The 22,313-nt window shown below is 36.3% G+C and overlaps 1 protein-coding gene across 5 annotated transcripts in view; it reads left to right on the top strand.

Moving 5' to 3' along the window:
• Window positions 1–22,313, top strand: part of acaca (acetyl-CoA carboxylase alpha) — a 187,890-nt gene that overhangs the window by 43,337 nt on the left and 122,240 nt on the right. For all 5 annotated transcript variants that reach the window (XM_039756717.1, XM_039756721.1, XM_039756718.1 and 2 more), the window contains exons 20-24: window positions 2,317–2,463; window positions 2,545–2,733; window positions 3,077–3,177; window positions 5,082–5,170; window positions 19,290–19,414. In XM_039756717.1, coding sequence (XP_039612651.1) covers window positions 2,317–2,463; window positions 2,545–2,733; window positions 3,077–3,177; window positions 5,082–5,170; window positions 19,290–19,414 — 651 coding nt within the window. The remainder of the gene's footprint in view (window positions 1–2,316; window positions 2,464–2,544; window positions 2,734–3,076; window positions 3,178–5,081; window positions 5,171–19,289; window positions 19,415–22,313) is intronic.

Genomic DNA, 22,313 nt, shown 5'->3' with positions numbered 1-22,313 from the left:
ACCTTTAATTTCTTCAGTGAAAGAAAGTATAGATGCAAGTGTGTATAATTGAGTGAGTTCTTCTCCTGGCTGAAATGTTTTTGTATTATTAGCTGAATGGTAACTCAGTGAGCCCTTCAAATCTGCCCAACATTCATTAGTGAATGTCTCCATCGATATCCTCAAGTGTAAATTCATATCCATCGCTTTTTACTAAATTCAGTTATAAAGGTTGCTGAAATTATTGGTAAAATACACCTCTGAAGTTTTAGTTTTTAGACATTGATGCATTAATCTTTATTTGATAGCTCAGCATTTATATGGTAACTTGGGAGACTTGGCACATGCATTTATTTGGAAACACAGATACAGTATATCACTCATGAGAGATACCTGTTTCTGTACAATTGAACAGAATGATAAAGCGATCTTCCAAAATGTTTCTACTTGTGAACCTTTCTGTACAATTGAACAGAATGATAAAGCGATCTTCCAAAATGTTTCTGCTTGTGAACCTTTCTATTCATCCATCTGCCCATTTTCAAACCCATTTCATCCAGCTCAGAGTTTTGTGCTTTCAGTGTTCATCTTGACAACATCAGGTGCATGGAAGAAACCAGCAATATATATGGTGACAGTTCAATGCTCACTCATTCCAGGTCAACTAAATTGTCAATTAACTTACCATGAAGGTCTTTGGGATGTGAGAGTAAATATGAGTACCCAGAGAAAAACCTCAAACAAAATATGACATTGAAATTGCGAGAACATAAAAAACCCTGCACATGCAATGGTTAGACTGGAAGTCAGAATCCAATTTAAATTGTGAAGCAGCAGTTCTAACCACTCCAGGCCATGCCCTGTAAACATTTCACTTCTTAATTATTCTCTGTTCATCTTTGTAACTGTTAAGAGTGACTGTACAGGTGGTCCATATTAATGACAGGTTGGACTGATCTCTGTTTACTGTTAAATTCTGCTCCGTACTTGTAAAATTTTTATTTTTATACTGTATTGAGGATTGTTCTGTTTTGTGTATTGTATTGTATTGACCCCCTTCTTTTTGACCCACACTGCATGCCCAGCCTACCTTGAAAGGGGTCTGTGTTTGAACTGCCTTTCCCAAGGTTTCTTCCATTTTTTCCCTACAAGGGTTTTTTTGGGAGTTTTTCCTTGTCTTCTTAGAGAGTCAAGGCTGGGGGGCTGTCAAGAGGCAGTGCCTGTTAAAGCCCATTGCGGTACTTCTTGTGTCATTTTGGGCTATACAAAAATAAATTGTATTGTATTGTATCTCGGAAAGCAGATAAACTGTATAAGAAAGGGCAGAGTAGACTCCTCATCTTTAGGGGACTGTGTTCCTCTAATGTGAGAAGAGACATCTCTGTAACTCTGTGATGGTCAGTGAGATTCTTTATGGTGTGGTGTACTGGGCTGGTAACATCACTTCAAGAGAGGCCCACCGAATCAACAAGCTAATTAAAAGGGCAAGCTCAGTAATAAGACACACTCTGAACTCTCTGGAGATAGTAGTGAAGGAGAGAAATAAAACAAACCTGAGTGGCAGTATAAACAATGGGCACATCCTGTCTCTGACACACTAACACTGAGTACTTTTACCTAGCAAATTATTCAGCAGAAGTGTGTCAGGAAACACTACTGGGACTCCTTTATTCCAACAGCAATATGCCTGCATAATGCCTCACTGTGACTGTGACAGCCAAGTCAGAAGTTTTTTTCTTTTGAATTTTCTTGCTTTATAGTCATTCTAGTGTGTGTTCAGACTAAAGTGTGTTTATTTATTTATGTATTTATTTAAAGAGCTTCTGTAAAAAGACACATTTTTTTCTAAAAATGGCAAACCGGGCTGTTAATGTCCTCATATGTCTAAATACAAGCGGCCAACTTTCAATTCACTTGGCAGTTCTCTATAAACTTGCAGCTGCACATTCTATGAAAGCTGTTATGCTATTAGTGTATCACTGTTTATTACTTTATTGCTGTGTATGCACCTTAGAATCATTGTGGAAGTATTTCTAAAATTCCTGGTAGAAATGCTGAAGCAACCCTCAGTGTCACTTCAGCTACAGCCTTGTAAATTCTTGCATTTATTCACTCTTGGGATTAGTGGATAAACCAGTTCAGTCCTACCTGAAACTCCATATAACAGAGAAAGCTAATGGAATGCCTATGGTTGTTTTAAAGGGAGACACTAACAAACTCCTTGATTATCATCTAACTGTGCAGTTTCTGTTTATTGGGCTATATACCTTTAGGGGTGTGTTGTTTTAGGGAGCTCCTTAATGGTATAAACAGCACACATTTTGTTTCTTCTTGTAGGCAGAACTGTTTACTGGTTATCTGCCTCAGATCCAGTCAATGGCTTTACGAGGAGAGAAACTGCATCGCATTTTTCACAGTGTTCTGGATCATCTGGTCAATGTGATGAATGGTTTCTGTCTCCCTGAGCCATTCTTCAGCTCCAAGGTATGATTGCACCTGTAAAGCAATATACAACATTATATAATTTGTATGTTCTTTACAGCAGTAACTTTTCTGTGGTTTTAGGTGAAAGCCTGGGTAGAGCGACTCATGAAGACACTGAGAGACCCATCTCTACCTCTGCTTGAGCTGCAGGACATTATGACAAGTGTGTCTGGACGAATTCCCCCAGCAGTAGAGAAGGCCATCAAGAAAGTGATGGCTCAGTATGCCAGCAACATTACTTCTGTTCTATGCCAGTTCCCTAGCCAACAGGTAAATGAAAACTGCTTTGGCCTCCAAGAGTGAACAAAAACACTGAAATTCATAATCTTAGAGGAGCTGAGAGTTGCAGTTTGTTGCACATGAAATTCATAACTGGGGCTGGAGTTCTACTTATTTGACAATCACATTTATGTTGCACTACATCCAGTTCAGATGAATATCTGCTTTTGTAGACAAAGCCTCATCCTTGAACCAGTGGATAAACAGCCACGTATTTCTATAAATATGCCGGAGGATTTTGTTCCTTTGAAAAGTGATGTGCTTCAGATTCAAATTCAGAGCTCCAAGCACGCCATTCAAAATAAAAGCTGCCTGTTTTTTTTTTTCTTTCCAGATTGCTAACATATTGGACAGTCATGCCGCCACTTTGAATCGTAAATCAGAGCGGGAAGTTTTCTTCATGAACACACAGAGTATTGTGCAGCTTATACAGAAGTAAGCACTCACAACTTCTTCACCTTGAATCCTTTATGCTTTTAACCGTTTTATTTTGGTAAGTGATAGGACCAGGTAGCTGAGGTGATGGAGGCAGACCACAAGACCTCAGGTTCAATCCCCATTCCTGCTTTACAATTAATTAGTTACTGACTGAGTCAATTTATCTACTTTAATTTTTTTGTGATGTGTATCATGTATGTGAAGCATTTCGGGATGATGATCATGTTGATGCATTTTTAAAATATGATTTTCAGTGGCTTGGCTGGAATCTGTCCAAGGATGGCTTAGCTTTATTTGTAATATGTATTGATGCTGATAGAACAACAGTAGAGAAAATACATAAGATCATATCCTCTAACTTGACTCATTTGGCCATAAGCCTAGATGACTGGAACACTGATTTGGGGACCTTCTGATTAAATGAAATTTCTTTCTTTTTTCAAATTTAACACGATTCATCTTTGTCATGCAGAGTGCATAAGTGTGTTGGGTCCAGTACAGATTGTTTTGTCTTTCTTCTGTTTGTGTGTGTATCTAAGTGTAATTTTTGATGTTGTTTTCATTTGCTAAGCCTGCATTCCAAGAGAGTGCGTTTGTCTGTTTAATATCATGGTGGCAACATTGTGTCTGTGTGCAAGTTTGTCTTAGTGTCTGTAAAATATGAATGGTGTATTAGATTTTTTGGCAAAGTGGGTGTTTATGAAAGTCAGCATCTAATGGCTGTATAGCTACTGCTGATCAGTTGCTGTGGAGCTGGACTGAAAACACAAATCATAAAACTATGACCCCAGAATATTGCTTAATGGAACGCTCGCCCCAAAAATGTATTGTAAAAGATGTATTTTTATATATTGCTCATGTAATTTGTAGCGATTAATATTTTTAATTTCTTACAAGTTTCTGATAGAAGAGGTGTCTGTAGTCTCTCAAGATATTCGTGTCTCGTGATCCATGTCAAACATTCCTGTCATATGCTCATAACATCCCAAACACATGTATTATTACTAAAGTATTGTTAAATAAACCACCTCTGGAAAACATTCTTGTAAATGAAAATGGAACATGCTGAAATGCGAACAAGCATTTGAAGTGTAGACCCACCTCCTGCCATTATAATATATTCATATACAGTACACTACTGGACCCTCTTGGAATTATTTAGTATCAGGCTATGAAAATGCAAAGGTGATTTGACCTTCTTCTTGTTGAAGCATCTCAGATATACACAAGTGTGAGGCATATGTTCTTCTTGAATATGGTTTCTTTCACTTCCCTGAACTTTTAATCTTTAGTTATACTCACCTCTCAGTGCACTTTACAATGTTTACATCACGTGATGTGCAATGTTAGCCAATGATAAGCTGTTACTGGGCCGGACTCATGGTCAGTAAATTAGTTGGGGAGGCATGTCCTCCGTTCAAATGCTTGGTCATTTTTGACTGTGTTTCATTTTCTAGAACTGGTGCATTTAAAAATATTTTGGTAAAAATATATGTGTTTGGGGCATTGTGAGCTTATGACTGAAAGACTTGACATGTGGATTATGTGACATGTGTAACGTGACATTTTTCATGGACATTTTTGGTATTGTATACTGTGGCCCAGCGCTAGTTACCATTGACTTATTTTCTATCAGAAGCTTTGTCATCTCTGTTCTTCATGCAAGCATGATGCACTAAAACATTTTTCATTGGTTAACACTGCAAACTACATGGTAAGTAGTATATAAAAAATGTCATTTTTGGATAGAATATTTCTGTAGTAAGCCTTGGCTCTATAAATCTGCTTCACAGTAAACATTGTGTCATTAAGTAAACTGTTCTCTAGACAAGGAGCTATACTAAACTGAAGATAAATTGTTTATTTGTACCTCATGCTGTTTCATTGTGGTATGATTACAGGTATCGTAGTGGGATTCGAGGTCATATGAAGGCAGTAGTCATGGATTTACTCAGACAGTATTTGAAGGTCGAGATTCAATTCCAGCATGGTGAGAACTTGCATTTGTTTATACTATATATCTGTGTCTTACAACTTCCGTCTCGTCTCTCTCTACTGATATTTTGAAATAAAAATGCCTGAATTTGTGTAATCCGACCTAATTCGGGTTCTTCATAAGAAATGTAATGATTTACTTCATGAGGTAGAAGTACATAATAAACAAGAATATGATATGATGTATTTAAAATATGAACGTGTGCTTCAATTTAAATGTTTAAAGGATAAATATTCTGAATTGTAATATAAATTTGTCATTTTTCACCCTTTGATAGAGGTCCATAGAGAGCTAGATCTCTTGTAAAAGATCAAAAATAGCATTGTATTCGTAATCAATGATCCTGAAATAGTTTAAAATGATTCAAAATGCTTATGTTTGAAATTTGTATTTTTTTAACATTCTGGGAATAGCTGTAAGAGGCCTATAAACACTGGTGAAGAATCAGATATCAAAAATATATTTATGATCAGTAAACTTTTCTGGTCTAGAGGGCCAAAAATAAAGGGGAACCCAAAAAAGATCAAAAGATCATAGCTAGACAGTAAGATGAGTTGAACGATACAGGTTTTCTTGTGCTGGTAAATCTGGAGGCAGTGGACAAGTGATTTCAAAGTTCTCAAAAGTAATTCTCAAGAGCACAGTAATTTTTGCATTAACCACAATATCCACTAGGTGTTGCTAGAACTCTACACAAACTCTGCTTTGACTGCTTCTGCATTTTTCAGTTCGCTAGGAATGTGTGAATGGCAAAAATGCAATTTTAATTAAAATATCCTTTTATGGCTGACTGGATTTTAACTCACCTGAGATATACATTAAATTTATTACTGTGCTTGCTGAATTGACTTATTCTGAAATTCTTTTTCTGTTTCCTTCTCCCAACTGAGTCTATCAAAACATGTAAAGCTGACACTATTGAGACCTAGAAACGTAATTCTAAATTGATAAATGATTAACTTTTATTTAGTGTACATATCTAAGCAAAGAGGTATCAATGTAATTTATTTTTTTCAAAATGATTATTTAGTAGTTTTTGTGTATAAAATTGGGATAAATGACAATCCCTTTAACGCAACACTAATGTCTGTAAAATTGGCATTATTGCTTTGTGTCAGGAAAAAAAAATTAAATGTTTTTGAATTGGGGCGGCACAGTGGCGCAGCAGTAGCGCTGCTGCCTCGCAGTTAGGAGACCTGGGTTTGCTTTCCGGGTCCTCCCTGCGTGGAGTTTGCATGGTCTCCCCGTGTCTACATGGGTTTCCTCCGGGTGCTCCGGTTTCCTTGCACAGTCCAAAGACATGCAGGTTAGGTGCATTGGTGACCCTAAATTGTCCCTGGTGTGTGCTTGGTGTGTGTGCATGTGTGTGCGCCCTACGTTGGGCTGGCGCCCTGCCCTGGGTTTGTTTCCTGCCTTGCGCCATGTATTGGCTGGGATTGGCTCCAGCAGATCCCCGTGACCCTGTAGTTAGGATATAGCGGGTTGGATAATGGATGTATGGGTGTTTTTGAGTTGCAAGATAAGATGATTTCAAAATGGTATTACATATACTCATATCATATGCAAAATTTTGAAATCAATCTTTCATTTCAACAGTGACCTTCATGGGGAACACCATACCAGAAGACTTAATGTGATCATTCCAAATTAAATTATAGGCTAAAAACTGTGCTGCATCTTTTGCAGTGTCTGAAACAGCATGAAATTGTCAGCAATATTTTCCCTCATCCTGTCCATAATAAATGATACAGACAGATAAATTGCAAGAAGACAAATCAATTCATTGTTTGTGTGTGTCATATGAGCACAGAGATATTAACCCAGCAGTCAAGGTGCTTGCATTTGATGTACCAGGGTACAGTGGCATGGTTCTCAACAAGAGGACTTTAAAGTGAGCCCAAGTTAGGGCAGTTTTGATGTAAACTCTTACAAATCTCAGAGATCAAAAGAGGTACATTTTATAAAACCTAAAGATGTTGGTAGCTAATTCACAACATAATATTCTTAACTGTGCTTAATCCAGTCCAGGCTTGTGAGGTCCGATGTTTCTCCCAGCAGCAGTGGGCACTCGTACAATGCAGGTTTAACTTGGGTACGCACCCACACATATAACTGGCTGATTTAGAATTGCTAAGTACCATAAAACAGTTGTTGCTAGACGACAGGAGGAAATAGTGGACTTCTCCAGGCAGACACGAAGTGAATGTGCAAATTCCACACAGATGGCAATGGGTATGGAATTTGGAAATTGCTAATTTAGTTCATGTATTTGCTAAATTAATTATGAACATTATTTGAATACTCATGTATTATCCTTTTTAATTCAACAATTATACAGCATGCCAAAACCAACTAATGTGCTTATAGAACCATCTAAATTATTTAACCAATATTTGAAAGTTACCAGCAAAGTTTTTTTATAAGATACGGGACATGTGTGTAGCATTAAAGCCAAGATGGACTAAGCCCGTGGAAGTTTCAGCCTTGTTGTTTTTGATCCATCTCCTTAGTTATTTTGTCTCTCAGCCTGTTGCTTACAAAGACTGGCGCACTACATTAGATCAGGTGTAAGTGTAAATTGAGCAGTAGCAGATTTTCGGATAGGATCCTCTGTTTTGGAATTTGACAGACCGACCCCCTTCCAGACTAGAGACTACATGGGCACAATTGTTCATTCATTTGCTGATTTAGAATTTATCATTTGCACAGCAATGCGTTTTCTAGTTATCTTTATCCTTAGAGAAGACCAATCTTTACATTGCTTACTGATATCTAGGGTTTCCATATGTCAGTGTTTAGATTATGTTGTGGGATTTAAACTGTACCATTAACCTATCCTTTTTTGCTACATTTTCAAGTACATCTGTGTTACCAGCATGACGAAACTTCTCTGTCCCTTGTGCTTTTTTTAAGAGATATGAGAATAGAAAAAATATACAGTTAAAGAGATTAATGAGAGGAGAGCTAAATACTTTGTTTTTGATGCTAACTTGTATCTATGGACAGATTCTTTGACATGCTTCTACTAGTTCCAGTAATATTTAGGCATATTTAACAAATAATCATCACATTGGAGCTTGATCTTTTATATTGTGTCTTAATAAATTCACTATGCATTTGTCTTTTCTTATACATACTTATCTGTACATAGTAAATTTGTCTCTATTAGGATGGCACAACAATGAAGTTATTAGCACTGCCATATGCACTGCTTGTGTCTGATGCTTCTGGTACATCTACTGCATGACTTCCCATAACCCTACAATCAGATCAAGTGGGTTAAAAAAACAAATAAATAAGACATTAAAATGGGGGTGACAGCACAATTTGGTAATTATCGTTACCTCACATTCTTGAACCCAGGGTTCAAATCCCAGCATGAGCATTTTGTGTTTAGTGTTTTCACACTCTTGCTATTTTTGTGTGAGTTTTCCCCAGTTTCCTCCATAATCATGCAGGTTATGGCAGTCCAGAGTTGATCCTTAATTGTACTGTAAGTAGCTGTACCCTTTGATGGACTGGTTCATATTATGTTATGCTTCTACTGCACTGACCTTGTGTTGGAATACATGGGTTAAGAATATGGATGATAGGATGGATAGCACTGAAAAGCAGTAGGCATAAGCCATGAAAAGCCTCTTCAAAGCAGACATTTAATTCATGACAGTTATGCACTGTTGCCAACCAGGTCAGATTCACTTTACATTTTATCAGGTTTAATATCTACGTACAGTTTTTTCTTTCTCTTTATGTCTATTTTAGTTTCTTTTCAGATGCACCAGTTTTGACCCACGTCATAAAAATGTATATGTTAGGTCATTTGGCAGCTGTCTGTTCTCCCAGTGTAAGTGAATGTACCCTGTGATGTACTGGTCTCCTGTTCAGGATTGGTTCTTAACTTGCAACCCCAGCTACTGGCACTGGTTTGACAACCTTTAAATGCAAGACAGTTTGGTTTACCCCATAATAGATGTGGAAAGGACACAAAATGCAGACTGCTGAGTATCACATTCTGTTCAGGCTTCTTCATTACTTACCTGATTTGTCTGATGGATGTTTATAAATACTACTAGAAGGTTAAGTACACTTTAGAAAGCAAGACTCACATGTGCATTTTATAAATTGCATAGAAATAAAATGATGCAAATGTCCAGTGCACAGATTATCTTACATTTACTGCAATGCACAACATCAAGAACAGAAGATTGATGTTTTGACACGTTGGACTGTTTCATATTAATTTTAGTCTACCCCCTCTTTCAAGTTAAAGCCTCAGTTTTTAAAATCTTTTCAAGGCTGATTATCATTCTGTTTGCTAAGCACTGAGAAACTTCCCACTGATTCTGACCTAAACTTTAATAATTAAAGCGTATAAGGCTTGCAGGGGATTCTCATCTCATAAAGGCAGCACATATAAATCACCATTGTGTGCGGTTACTTGCTGGGTGAAAAACACCTGAATGTGCCAAGCTAAGCGGTTTTCATATAGGCATTTACAGTGTGTGTGAATAAAGCAATAACAGAAATAAATAGGTGCAAAAATAGATATGAAACAGCACTTGACATTACTTTACCTCACCCACTTCAGCACAAATCTGGGGCAAGCCACATTCAGTCATGGTTAGCATAGTTATTTAAATTAGACTATGTAGAACTGCTGTCCACACTGATAGAAATTGGCTTCTAATCTGGGTTGAGGTGTCACTATGACAGGAGCTGAAATGCACACTCGAGGTGTAACTTCAGTGTTAAGATTTCTTCAAAGCTCACTTTCTCACTCTGGTAGTGCCCCTATAATAAAACAGAAGGAATAAACAACAATTCTGAAATCATTAAATGTAGACCTAATAATTTTGTTAGCGAGGCCTCTAGAAGAGAACATGTTCTTACACAGGCTATCAATATGTAACCACTAGCACTACATAGACACCATATTAGATCTCGTGATATGCACCCCACATGTAAAGTGTCATGTCCTCCTACATTCCGCACACATTTTTTCAGTTTATATTTGCAGTTCCACTCTGCAGTTGAACAAGTGTATTTTAATTTTATAATGTATGCCCAGCTTTGCACAACCATCAGTTCAGTTATTATATAATCAAAAAAAGCATTTACAAATAATTTCTACTGAAGTTGAAACAAGCGTAAAAAAATTCTCAAGTGGTACAGTTTAAAAAAATGAAAAGAATAAAACAAAGAATTTAACAAGCCTTAGATACTTCAAGAAACAGTAAACAGCAAATGAACTTCATAAACATTTTACCCAAGTATTTATAAAAGAAGAAATAAATGGAGTGCCTTAGATAGAACAATAAACCAGCTCTGAGTTTACAGATTTTAAAACAGAAGAGTCACATATCTTTTGAGCCCTTAAGGCAATGAAGACTATAAAACCCTTGGGTCTGATACAATTGATACAAATAGTGTAGACAGAAATGAAAGACATTTATTTCTTTATCAAGCATATTCCTGCAATCATTTCAGATGGAAGTAGTCGTGATGACTGGAATGTTGCAAATGTGATTCCAGTTCATAAGAAGGAAAACAAAATGAATTCTAATAATTATAGGCCAGCTCGCTGTACTTTTGTGCCATGCAAAGTTAAGGAAACTATAATTAGAAATAAATTAGAAGAATGTTTATATCAAAATACTATACTAAATAACAGCCTGCATTAATTTCTAAGAGGAAGATCCTGTCAAACCAGTCTGTTTGGCTTGTTTGAACAGGGAATTGGAGTAGCAGGTGAAAAAGAAAATCATATGGCATAATTTACTTAGACTTTCAAAATACTACTGACAAGATTCAACATTGAAGTGTAAGCTATTTACACAGGCACAGTATCTTGAAAAAATGGATTTCAAATTGGTTAATCTGCTGGAGATGAAGAGTGCAGATAAAAAGAAGAATGCTCTGCATGGGGTGAGATTATTAAGGGAGTTCTTCGGAGCTCTGTCCTTGGGCTATTATTTTTTGTATTTTATATTAATGACATTGATTCTTATATAATCAATAACATGTGAGATTCACAGATGACACCAAAATTGAAATAATAACAAATAAAGTAGAGGTAGCAAAAATAATTAAAAAATAAGTGGACAGTTTTCAAAAGTGGACAAACACTTGGAAAATACAGTTTAATTTAGAGTTGTGAAAAGTACTACACGTAGGCAAAGGGAACATTTATTATGAATACAAGATGAGTGATATTGCCTCATAAGAGGCAACTTCAAAAAATGTAGGAGTTTACAACAACAACAACATTTATTTATATAGCACATTTTCATACAAAAAATGTAGCTCAAAGTGCTTTACAAAATGAAGAATAGAAAAATAGAAGACACAATAAAAAATAAACATAAGTCAACATTAATTAACATAGAATAAGTAAGGTCCGATGGCCAGGGTGGACAGAAAAAACAAAAAAAAAAACTCCAAAGGCTGGAGAAAAAAAATTAAATCTGTAGGGATTCCAGACCAAGAGACTGCCCAGTCCCCTCTGGGCAATCTACCTAACATAAATCAAACAGTCCTCTTTGTATTTAGGGTTTTCATGGAAGGACTTGATGATGATAGTCACGTAGACTTCTGGCTTTCAGTCCATCAATGTTGGTGCATCATGATGCTTTGTGTAGGTGGTGGTGGCGCAGGAAAAAGAAAAGTTTAAAGTAACGCAACATTCTTATCATCTAGTCAATGTGCAGACACAGTTAAAATGGCAAATAAAGTTTTAAACAAATCAAGGGACGTTATGCTCAGACTATATAATAAGCTAGTGGGACTACATGCAGAGTACTGTGTGCAGTTTTTGTCAATATGTTACAATAACATGCAGTAGCACTAGTAGTTATGAGGAGGAACACATAAAACTTCATCTCTAAACTAAAGGGCATGTGTTACTCCATCGGGCTAAGAGAATAAAATCTCTTCAGTTTTGAGTAAAGAAGGCTGTGCAGAGACCTAATTCAGGTGCTTAGAATTCCTAAAGGTATGATAAAGTTGATCCACGAGAGTACTGTCTGTTAAATAGTGAATCACAGACTTGAGAACACTGGTGGATATTAAAGCATAAAGAATCATGTAGTTGAAGCAGAAACCTTGACAACTTTTTAAAAGTATCTGGATGAAATGTTGGAACTCTTTGTTATTAACTAACCAAATGATCTTAACAGACTGCATATTCTCCTTTTGTTTGTCTAACTTGCTATGTTCTCCCATGTTGCGTGAGACTCATTTGCTTCACAACCCTGTTTGGGGGTAACAATATCTGTATAAGTGAATACATTTGCATTTGTTTATTAATCTTTTTATCTGAATATTATAGGTGCATTCTCATGTAAGGTGAAAAGCACCTACTGTTGCTGTCTTGTTTGTATGTTTGAAACAAATTGGCTCCAATTGGACCAATTTTAATTAAATTTGACACACTTATTCATCAAGTAAGTTTATTGAGAAAGTTCAATTTTCATTGATCTCAAAAAGAATTTTTGAAATTTTAAAAACTCCAATTCAATGCATTAATGAAACTTTAAAATCATCCTTCTTAAGCATCCTGGGCAACTTCAGTTATTGAATAATTTGCTTTTTCAAGTTCATCTTTTGTTATTTCAAAGTGTATATTCATATTTTCCACATCCAGCAGACACTCATGACAGCAGAACAGATCCTAATGCCAGTTACTGAATCGCCAGCACAGTTGTGTTTGTGTGTGGCCAGAAACACACTGTCACATATCAGCTGCTTGTGTGAACCTCTAAGCAAAATTAATACAGAAAGAAAGCATAAACTCATTAAACTTTTCTGGCAATAAATGTAGGAGGAAAACAGATCTGTAAGCATGGCTCTTTAAGCCATTATTTATGAAGTCAGTAAACATGTACTCTATATTTAGTATTTATATTATACTAAAAACAATCTCACAGCTGAAGATTACAGTCGTTCTCTGGCAAAGCGCTACAATATCCTGCTATCTATCTCTGTACATTTCAGCCAACAATCTTAGCTTAAGACTCCAACATAAAGCTACTCTATAGAGTAATTCTTTAAGAAAGTTTATTTTTAAGAAATGTTAACTACATTTAGGTGTAAACCATCCACAACAAATAACTATAAGTAGTTTGAATACTACAATTTTTATATAACTTGAATTGGAATCTGGTGTACACTACTAATACAGTGAAATTATATGGTATTATCATTGATCTGAGGATTGTTACAAATATATTTAAGACACAAAAATGTAATATCTGTCTATTTTATGAAATAAATAAATAAAAATTAAAAATGAAATCAGTAAATTTAAGTTCCCTAATGTACTTGAATGTTATGCCATGCATACATTTTCTAAATTATTTATTATATTTAAAGTGACTTTAATATTTTACTGATTTCTAAAATTAGAGCACTGACTGGTTAAGTGATTTCCCTAAAATCACAAAGTAAATCAGATATTAAACCAACAGCTTTGTGGTTTATAGCCCACCTGACCACACTGCCTTCCATGTGTGATTTGCTTTGCACAATGTTTTATTGTGATGCCCACTCTGACAGGCAGTAAATAAAATAAAGAGTGTCTTCACCATCCTTCACTTTTTGATGTCCCTTAACAGATTTCTAAGATGAGATTTCTGCTCAAATTCTACCCTAATTAGCTTCATTGATGTGCATCATATAGATTGCATCCTCCTGCACAACTACTTTCTCTCACATAGGTCAGTCAATCCATTAATCTTTCCACACACCGTTTCACAGAGTGTATCTGTGAAAACACTAAGATAATATAAAAAATAAGCAGATATAAAAAAGATGAGTCACAGAATAATAAGACTCTTAGCTGTGATAAAACCTTAGAATTTGAAATTACAAGGTTAATATGCATTGTCGCAGTAGGGGGCAGTAGTGCTCCCTTGAACCCTCAGGTACCACGCCAAACACCTGGTAAAAGTGCTACAATTATTCTTTTTATTATAACAATGTGCACTAAGCACCCTCCACTCCACACTATTCATAAATCACAATAATAAATCAATAATCAACAATCAACAATCCTCCACTCCCAGACGCGTTGCCCTCCTACCACCCAGCTCAGCTCACCGTCTGGGAGCTCCCTCAGTCCTTTTATATTCCCTGACCCGGAAGTGTTCCCAATCCCCAATCCATGTGATCTTGTATCACTTCCGGGTCAGGTAAAAGTACTTTTCTTCATCCCGGAAGTCCGTCGCTCTTCCTATGACGAACTTCCGGGTCATAGTGCAAAAATAAGTCTTTGGTCCTCCCTGCAGCTCCCACTTGCGGCCCCTGTGGTATCCAGCAGGGCTGAGGATAAAAACTACATAGTCCATGACTCCCTGCTGGTCCTAGGGGCACCTCCATACTGCAGGGAGGGCTCCATCTGGCGGCTTGGGGGACTTGGCCGGGATAAACTGCCGGGCACAGTCCACAGCATATGATTTTGGTATCAATAAAAACAATAAATGGCTCAACAAGAGAAATGCAGATGAAAAGAATAATTTTTGAAAGAATTAAACACACACATATCCCCATGTAAAATGCAAGAAAGAAGAGGTGTGCTTTCTGTTACTTGAACTTCAGCACTGTACTTGGTGAAGCCTTATGGGAAGACCACAGTTAAGGTGGATTAGCTATCCAGACGCCATCTAATATGCATAAGTACATGGTACCCAACAGCAATCGGTGTCTCTGTTCTTCTGCCATCTTTCATAACTTTCTCCCTCTAGAGTTTTAGAGTTAAGGACTTCAAACATGATATATAAATAAAAGCAGATTAAAAAATGCCAAAACTACAAGGTTTCAAATAAGTTAGTCAGTTGGCTTAACTAGCAATGGCTATTTAATTGTCTTATTGAAATATACAGTACCTAGGCCTATCTCTTTGAATACATTTAAATACTGTCTTAGTTACATTCATTTTTCAGCAAACAAGAACTTTGGTGTACAGGTTTGTAGGGTTATTATTGTCAAATGTACAGAGTACAATGACATTCTTATTTACAAGTGCTAATAAACATATTTACTTATACTCTTGTTGTTTTATTTAGTATTATTCTTGAACTCTAGTTAAATTCTTAGGATTAATAGCAGTTTCTGGTGCATACCTATCCAAATAATTGATAGATAATTTTAAACTTTTTTTTTTAATAATTATTCATCTATCCATTTCCTGAACCACTTTCTCTATTAAAGGTTCATAAGAAGTTTGATCCTTTCCCAGGTAAGAAACCAACATAAATGGGAGGTCAGACCAACACCAGGCATCCTCTTGCACACAGCCCTACTGGTCTAATTTAGAAGTGCCAGTTATTCAGACAGTACACCTCTTTAGGGCATGGAAGTACAACTGGAGTACCCAGAGAAATCCCACTCAGGCACACGGAAAAAATACAGACACCATTCTTGTGACATTTCAGCTTGAGAGTTATTCTTGGGTCAGTTAGTCTATAAGAGAGCAGCATGAAGCATTGTGCCATCATCTTATAATTTATCAGTTTAAAAGTTTGTATTAACTGGAATGAAATAATCTATAACAAGGAATTTGTTTTATCAGTATTAAGCATTTTGAACATATTTTAAAAATGTGTTATTATTATCATTATTATTATTACTATAACTTCAGCATGAACTGCTGCACCATTTTGTATTGCTTCCTGTCTTGTGCCTAATAATGCTGGTGTAAGCTTCACTTTTGACTAGATTAATTGGGTGAGACAATGTTATGTTATTATTTAAAGACAGTGAAAGAAGGTAGAACTTGCATTACCTGTAAAGGTAACTCCCTGAATTTAAATGCTTTATGTCACAAAACATATTGACAGTTTTATCAGGTTATTTGTTACATGTCAACACATAATCTGACAAACCTAATTTTCGTTTTTGAGATAGCTCTCAACAGAGGCTGTAATTTCTACATGACACTGCCATAGTGCAGGGCAGCCATAAGAAGCTTACATGGAAGGTGTATTGGCATTGTTATCATACTCACTACTATGTAAGGTGCTGCACCTATAATTGCTCCAGAAGCAGCAAAGCAAGTTGGATGCACTAGAAAGACATGGGGAACAAAACAACTTATTATAAAATTGATTCTAATGGACAAGATAGCCAGGAAGTTGCATGGCTCTTAACAAGCTTCTAGGTCCAGAATTTTAGGGACACTTGGGGCCATTTTAGAACTTGGACAGGATGACCCTATGGGTTCCTTGGTCCTTTACTGAACCCAGAAGTAGTGTCTAGATTTTCTAGGGAACTTGTTTCAGACAAGGGCTTTAAAGGCCTTCGTGGCCATAAGCCTGTTTTACTTCAAGTTGACGGAATTAGAAATAGTATAAATGGAAAGATGAAAACAGGCCAGAGAAACAGGAGTTGTACAGAAAATTAAAACAAGAGATTTATACAGTTCAATTATAGTACTGTAAGTAGCTCCATAGTAGACAGGAAGAAAACAATATATTGTAGTTAGCCCTGAGTGGTTATAGGTTTTGAGGTTTTTTTTTGTTTTGAATAATGAACTATCTCTCCATAACTGTCACCCTTCCATTTTATCATTTAAATTTATGTAAAATCCCTTTTCTTTTTTAATACTTTGACCTCCTAGTTTTAATTTTGGGTTGATATAATTACCAATATGATTACTGTGCAAACAGAAGTATCAAAGGTGTTATGCTAGTTATCCTACATCAAATATACACTTTTCTAAATAAGCTTAGTTCATATGTCGGTGCATTATTTCGGGATTTTTCTTCAGTGTTCAGTATCATCCAGCCTTGCATACTGATTGAGAAACTAAACCGTATGAATGTTAACCAGTTTATTACAATACTAGCTGTGCTACATGTCTAAGATGGGTTAAATTGTAAGTAATCAATGCAGACTTGTGCTTTAACATTTGCAGTTCATACACTTGGTTGCTATGTCTCTACTGTCCAACTGGTGGCACATAACAAACATTAGCACTGCTTTTTACATATCCTGTACCCTGTGGTCTGCCATAACGAATTCTGTACCAGATGGTATGCAACAGAGATGTAGTAGCTGGATGGACACACAGACATTTATACTTTTATTAAGGTGGATAGATTCAGGTCTTTTTTTTTTTTTTTTTATAGACTGTCAAAGTAAAAGACATTTTTTTCAAAAGTTATTCACTCAAGTACAGGGACCTTTTGTCGCCATTATTGTTTACACAAGTGACCTGAGAGAGAACAATAACCAGTGTTCCATTATCAGGTATGCTGATAGAATACATATGCAGGGAGGATGAAAGCCATTATTTAAATTGAGTGGACTATTTGGCAAACTGGTGCAACAGGAACTGTCGTACTCTGAATGTCAGAAAAAGCAAAGAAATTATATTTGACTTTAATGGGCAGTAATCTGCATGTTTACCCATTGTTCTGTAGGAGGTAGAAATCGTGCCTGAATATAAATATTTTGGAACTACTCTAAATAATAAATGTAATTGGAATATAATACAAAAAGCATACTGGAAATTCAGCCAGCACTTAGTTCTCCTTCTGTAGACTATTTTAAGTGGACAAGGACCTCATTGTTGCCCTTTTATTGCAGAGTGATTCTGCCTGTCATTACTTACTGATTCATTGATTGGTTTAGTAGTCTGACAAACTGGCAAGTGTGTATTAGTGGGCAATGTTAAAAAAACTGGAAATAATCTCAACTGATCACAGGCACTCATTGCATGCATAACTTAACCAGTAAAACAAGGAAGATTTAAAAAAAAAAAAGACAACATCCAAGCTTTCGAGGCAGCTAATGCCCACTCTTTCGGCAAGATCTTGCAAATTGTAATCGGTTCAGATAGCCAATAAAAATTGTCATTTTGCTTGACTTCTCATTGCATCCGTAATGACTAACACGGTACAATACCCTACTATTAAAAAAACACACACAAATGGCTCCAGAAATTCCTTTTTTCTCGGTGCCGTATGTGTTTTTAATAGGGGAAATAATACAAAATTCCAGGTTTCATATGTATAGTATCATGTAACCATTTTAGGTAAATACTGTATAGACTGTCACACTGCTAGAAGTAATTAACATATAATCTGTTTTTGAATGATATAAATATTTTACAATTTCTAGGTAAGTTTTAACCTGTCTTAACCCTATTTGTTTGTTTTATTTAATGTCTTTTATTGGATGTAGTACTAGGGTGTTGTACCGTGTTAGCCATTATGAATGTAGAGAGCCAAGCAAAATGACACCTTTTATTGGCTAACTAAAAAGATTACAATATGCAAGCTTTCGAGGCAACTCAGGCCGAATCTTTTTAGTTAGCCAATAAAAGGTGTCATTTTGCTTGGCTCTTCTCTGTTATTGGATGCAACTTAGTAGACAAATTCCATGTTTTCTTATGTAAACATGACTAAAAAAAGCATTGAGAGTCTACTTAAGAATGCTCACAGCTATCCACAAAGTGTGATCGGAAATGTTTTCTAGGGCATAGAGCGTTCTTATTACAGTCACAATGAGTTATTTTAAAATTTTGTGTAGATACTGAGCACAATTTTATTTGAGAGCATTCAAATGTAAATGTATCTTACTGTACAGTGCAACATACACTTTGTAGCCACTCAGTTAAATTTGTTTACCTCCTTATGTGACTAAATAAAGTTGGATGAAAGTTTAAAGACTGGTAATGGATAGATTAGTTAAGTTCATTGAAGTGGCAAACTATTTTTAAGGGTTAAGGCAACACTATGTGCAGTTATCCTATTGGTGATGCAAGTGGTAGTAAATATGCCTGTGAAACATGCGGCACACAATCCAAGATTTTCATGCATCAATTCATCAATTTTCAAACCCATTTATAATCATGGTAGGCTAGAACCTATCCTGGGTGATGTTGAATGGAGGCACTAGATGGGAGGCCAGTTCATTAAAAATCAGAATATGTTTACAGGTAATACTCTTCTATTAATTAATATAGAGTTATACTGTACAATTACTTGTATTCCGAATGTTTCTTATCAGAAAATGTGAAGATTTTTTGTTATTTGCAGGATATTACTTTATTTAGTTTACCAGAAAACACAGTCAATGTATTGAAAGTGAGTCTCCTGTTTTCTCTCTTAAGGCCACTATGACAAGTGTGTTTTCACCCTGAGGGAAGAAAACAAAGGGGATATGTCCAGTGTCTTGAACTACATCTTCTCCCATGCTCAGGTTACCAAGAAGAACTTGCTGGTCACCATGCTGATTGTAAGTAGTATGTTCTTTCTAGCTTATGTTTAACAAAGAAAACTTCCAATATAACCCATAAAATAACAAGCCTTCACACAGGCCAGGCTGGCTTAGCTTTGGGGATGTGAATGTTTTCTCTTTTATCGTCTTTGGTAAGATTCAGATTTGGGCGTACTGTCTTCCAAATAAGTGTGTTAAAGTGAGAGTAATGCAAAATATATTTGGTATTCAAAGCTATTGCTTTATTTATCACACAGTGTGCTGTTTCTTCCATTAACATGAGAATGCTTGGTCAAAGATGCTCAATCTCTGACAGGCAATTTGACAAAAATACTTAGCAGGCTCAGCGGGTATGAAGTTAAGCAATGTTCTATAAATATGCTTACATTGTATCCTATTATATTTTTAAATAGAGGCAGATATTTTATTGTAGTTCATTCTGGATGAGACACTGGGACAATGTAACTTTTAGAGTACTAACAAGCTATATGAACAAAGTGGTTTTTCTAAGTCTGTAAAATTTCTTATGTTCTTAAGGATGGAAATGCCAGCCACTATTTTGTGTTATTTTTATAGAATATAACAATGTGGTTCATTGAACCACATGAAACTGTAGAATAAAACAGCTTGGGCATCATCAATGAACAGAGACATACTCAAATATGATTGTACTGGATGTGCTAAAGATCAGGACGCATTGATTAATCATTAGGAGACAGGGCCAGAAGATACTCAGCATCATCAGATATTGTCCCTCTGCTAAACATTTTGGGTTCACTGTACATTTTTATATTGGCTGTCTACAATAAATGAGCAGCAGGTCACATCTTGGATCACAAAGTTGGCTTCCTAAACATTTAGAATGTGGATAGCATCAATATGAGTCTAGTGGTGATTGAGTCAAGTGGTATTTGCCCACCAGTCTGAAGGAAGTCCATAGAGTAATAAAGTATCTATCTATCTATCTATCCATCTATCCATCTATCCATCTATCCATCTATCCATCTATCTATCTATCTATCTATCTATCTATCTATCTATCTATCTATCTATCTATCTAGAGTTGGGCATTGACAACGGCACATTCCTATCCTTGTTCCTACTGTTTAGTCTGAGACATTAATGCCGTATAAAATGGCCACTGTTTTTAATTATGTTTAACTGGCCAGATGAGATGAACACTGTGTGGTAAAGTATTATGTAGCTGTGTGAGGTATAGAAGTATTCCCTCAATGTGATGTGATGCTTCAGCTGCCATATGTAGACTTTTTTTTGTGAATAGGTTCTAAACGCAAAGTTGAAAAAATGAGAATTAAAATGTCCCTTTCCTTTAAAAAAAAAAAATAATAATAATAATAATAATTCTGTGTGCACCTTTGATTATGAGATTGTGGGGCAATGACCATTTCCACATACCCCCATCCCACCACCATCATCCTAATAGGAAATAATGAGTCTTTGGGGAAGGTGCCGACAAAGAGACACTTTTCAGTGATTGCATTTGTTTTGTTAAATACTGTTATTATAGGAAACAAATGTGACTATTAAAATAGGCCCATAAGTGGGGGAGGGGTGGGTGGTGTTACAGGCTGCAATCTTTATAGAAAATTAAAGAAATGATTAAGTAGCACGTCATTATGGAGACTTTGCCGTTAGGCCCCAGCCAGGCTGGCTTAATGGCTGTCACAGGTGCCAAGCTGGCCCACCTCCTATAATGTTTTGAGAAGTGCTAATTTGGAAACGCTAGGCGCTGTATACTGGTTTTCTTTTTTTTTTTTTTCCTTTTCTCAGTGATTGTAACTAAGAATCTCATTACTCTGACACAAAGCTGTATTTCCTGGGAGAATTGTGAAGTAGCGGCGAGCGGGGCCTGTTCATTTCTCAAGTAATCAGGCCCCAGTGATGGGGAGGGAAAATGTCAGCTGTTCTCCGGCTCAGGCCTTCAATTTTCTTCAGAGTCCAGCCACTCAAGTGTGTAATTACATGGGGGTGCAATGGAGGTGCTGGGCCCTTGCAAGGCGCGGCCCCTCTGCCTGAGCTCTCCAGGTGTCTGAGTGCAAGTGCATTTCAAATTGCACATCACAATTCTTCATCCTTCTACTAAACCCTGGAAATGGGTTCCTGAAAATAATATTTATTACAGTTTGCACTGTGGATGCAACTTTTTCACCCTGTCTGTTTATCGGGTGCATATAGCATTATTCTGGGTATACGTTTGTCCAAAAGGTCAACAGATTCTGCCATAGAGGTCATTCATTTTTTTTTTCTTTTTAGTAGAAGCAGCAAGGATTTTTTAGAGATCTGTAGAGAAGTGGCAAAGAAAAAATAGTGTTACTGGTCTGACGAGGTGTTAAATATAGCAGTGGTAATCCCACCAATTCACTACTTCTTCATCTTAACACTACACTTCCGACCCTAAGAGGTCACATATTCTGTGGAAGAAATCAAACTATAAATCTCATAGCCTTTCTTTGAAAGCTGGCTGAGTTATCACTTCTTCGCAGAAGGAACTGAAGACAACTCTATTTGAAATCCTTCTTTTCTAATGATCAACTTGTAATTTTGTTGACAAATACAGAAATCCATTAATATAAATACTCCCTGCTAATAGCACAGATTAATAGTGGCAGTGAAAAAAGTTATCTGGGAAAAGTAGTTTCTATAGACAAGAGAAAAAGAATGTATTGCTTATGATTCAATGTCCACATGAATCCATCCCAAGATCAACCACAGCCACTTTGTCACACTTCTATAACACACATGTAATTATTAACACCAAAATGAAAAGCTGGGGTGCCCAAAAGGGGCAAAAATTAATGAGGTGGAAAAGACTATAGTGTTCGTGTTTGAGTTACAAACCAAAAATAATCATCAGGGAAACAGGCCTAATTTCATTACAAGAAGGGCATACATCTAG

This window comes from Polypterus senegalus, chromosome 6 (assembly GCF_016835505.1).
Source record: "Polypterus senegalus isolate Bchr_013 chromosome 6, ASM1683550v1, whole genome shotgun sequence".
NCBI lineage: Eukaryota > Metazoa > Chordata > Cladistia > Polypteriformes > Polypteridae > Polypterus > Polypterus senegalus.
Note: the sequence above shows the minus strand (reverse complement) of the source record. Positions and strands in the feature narration are given on the sequence as shown.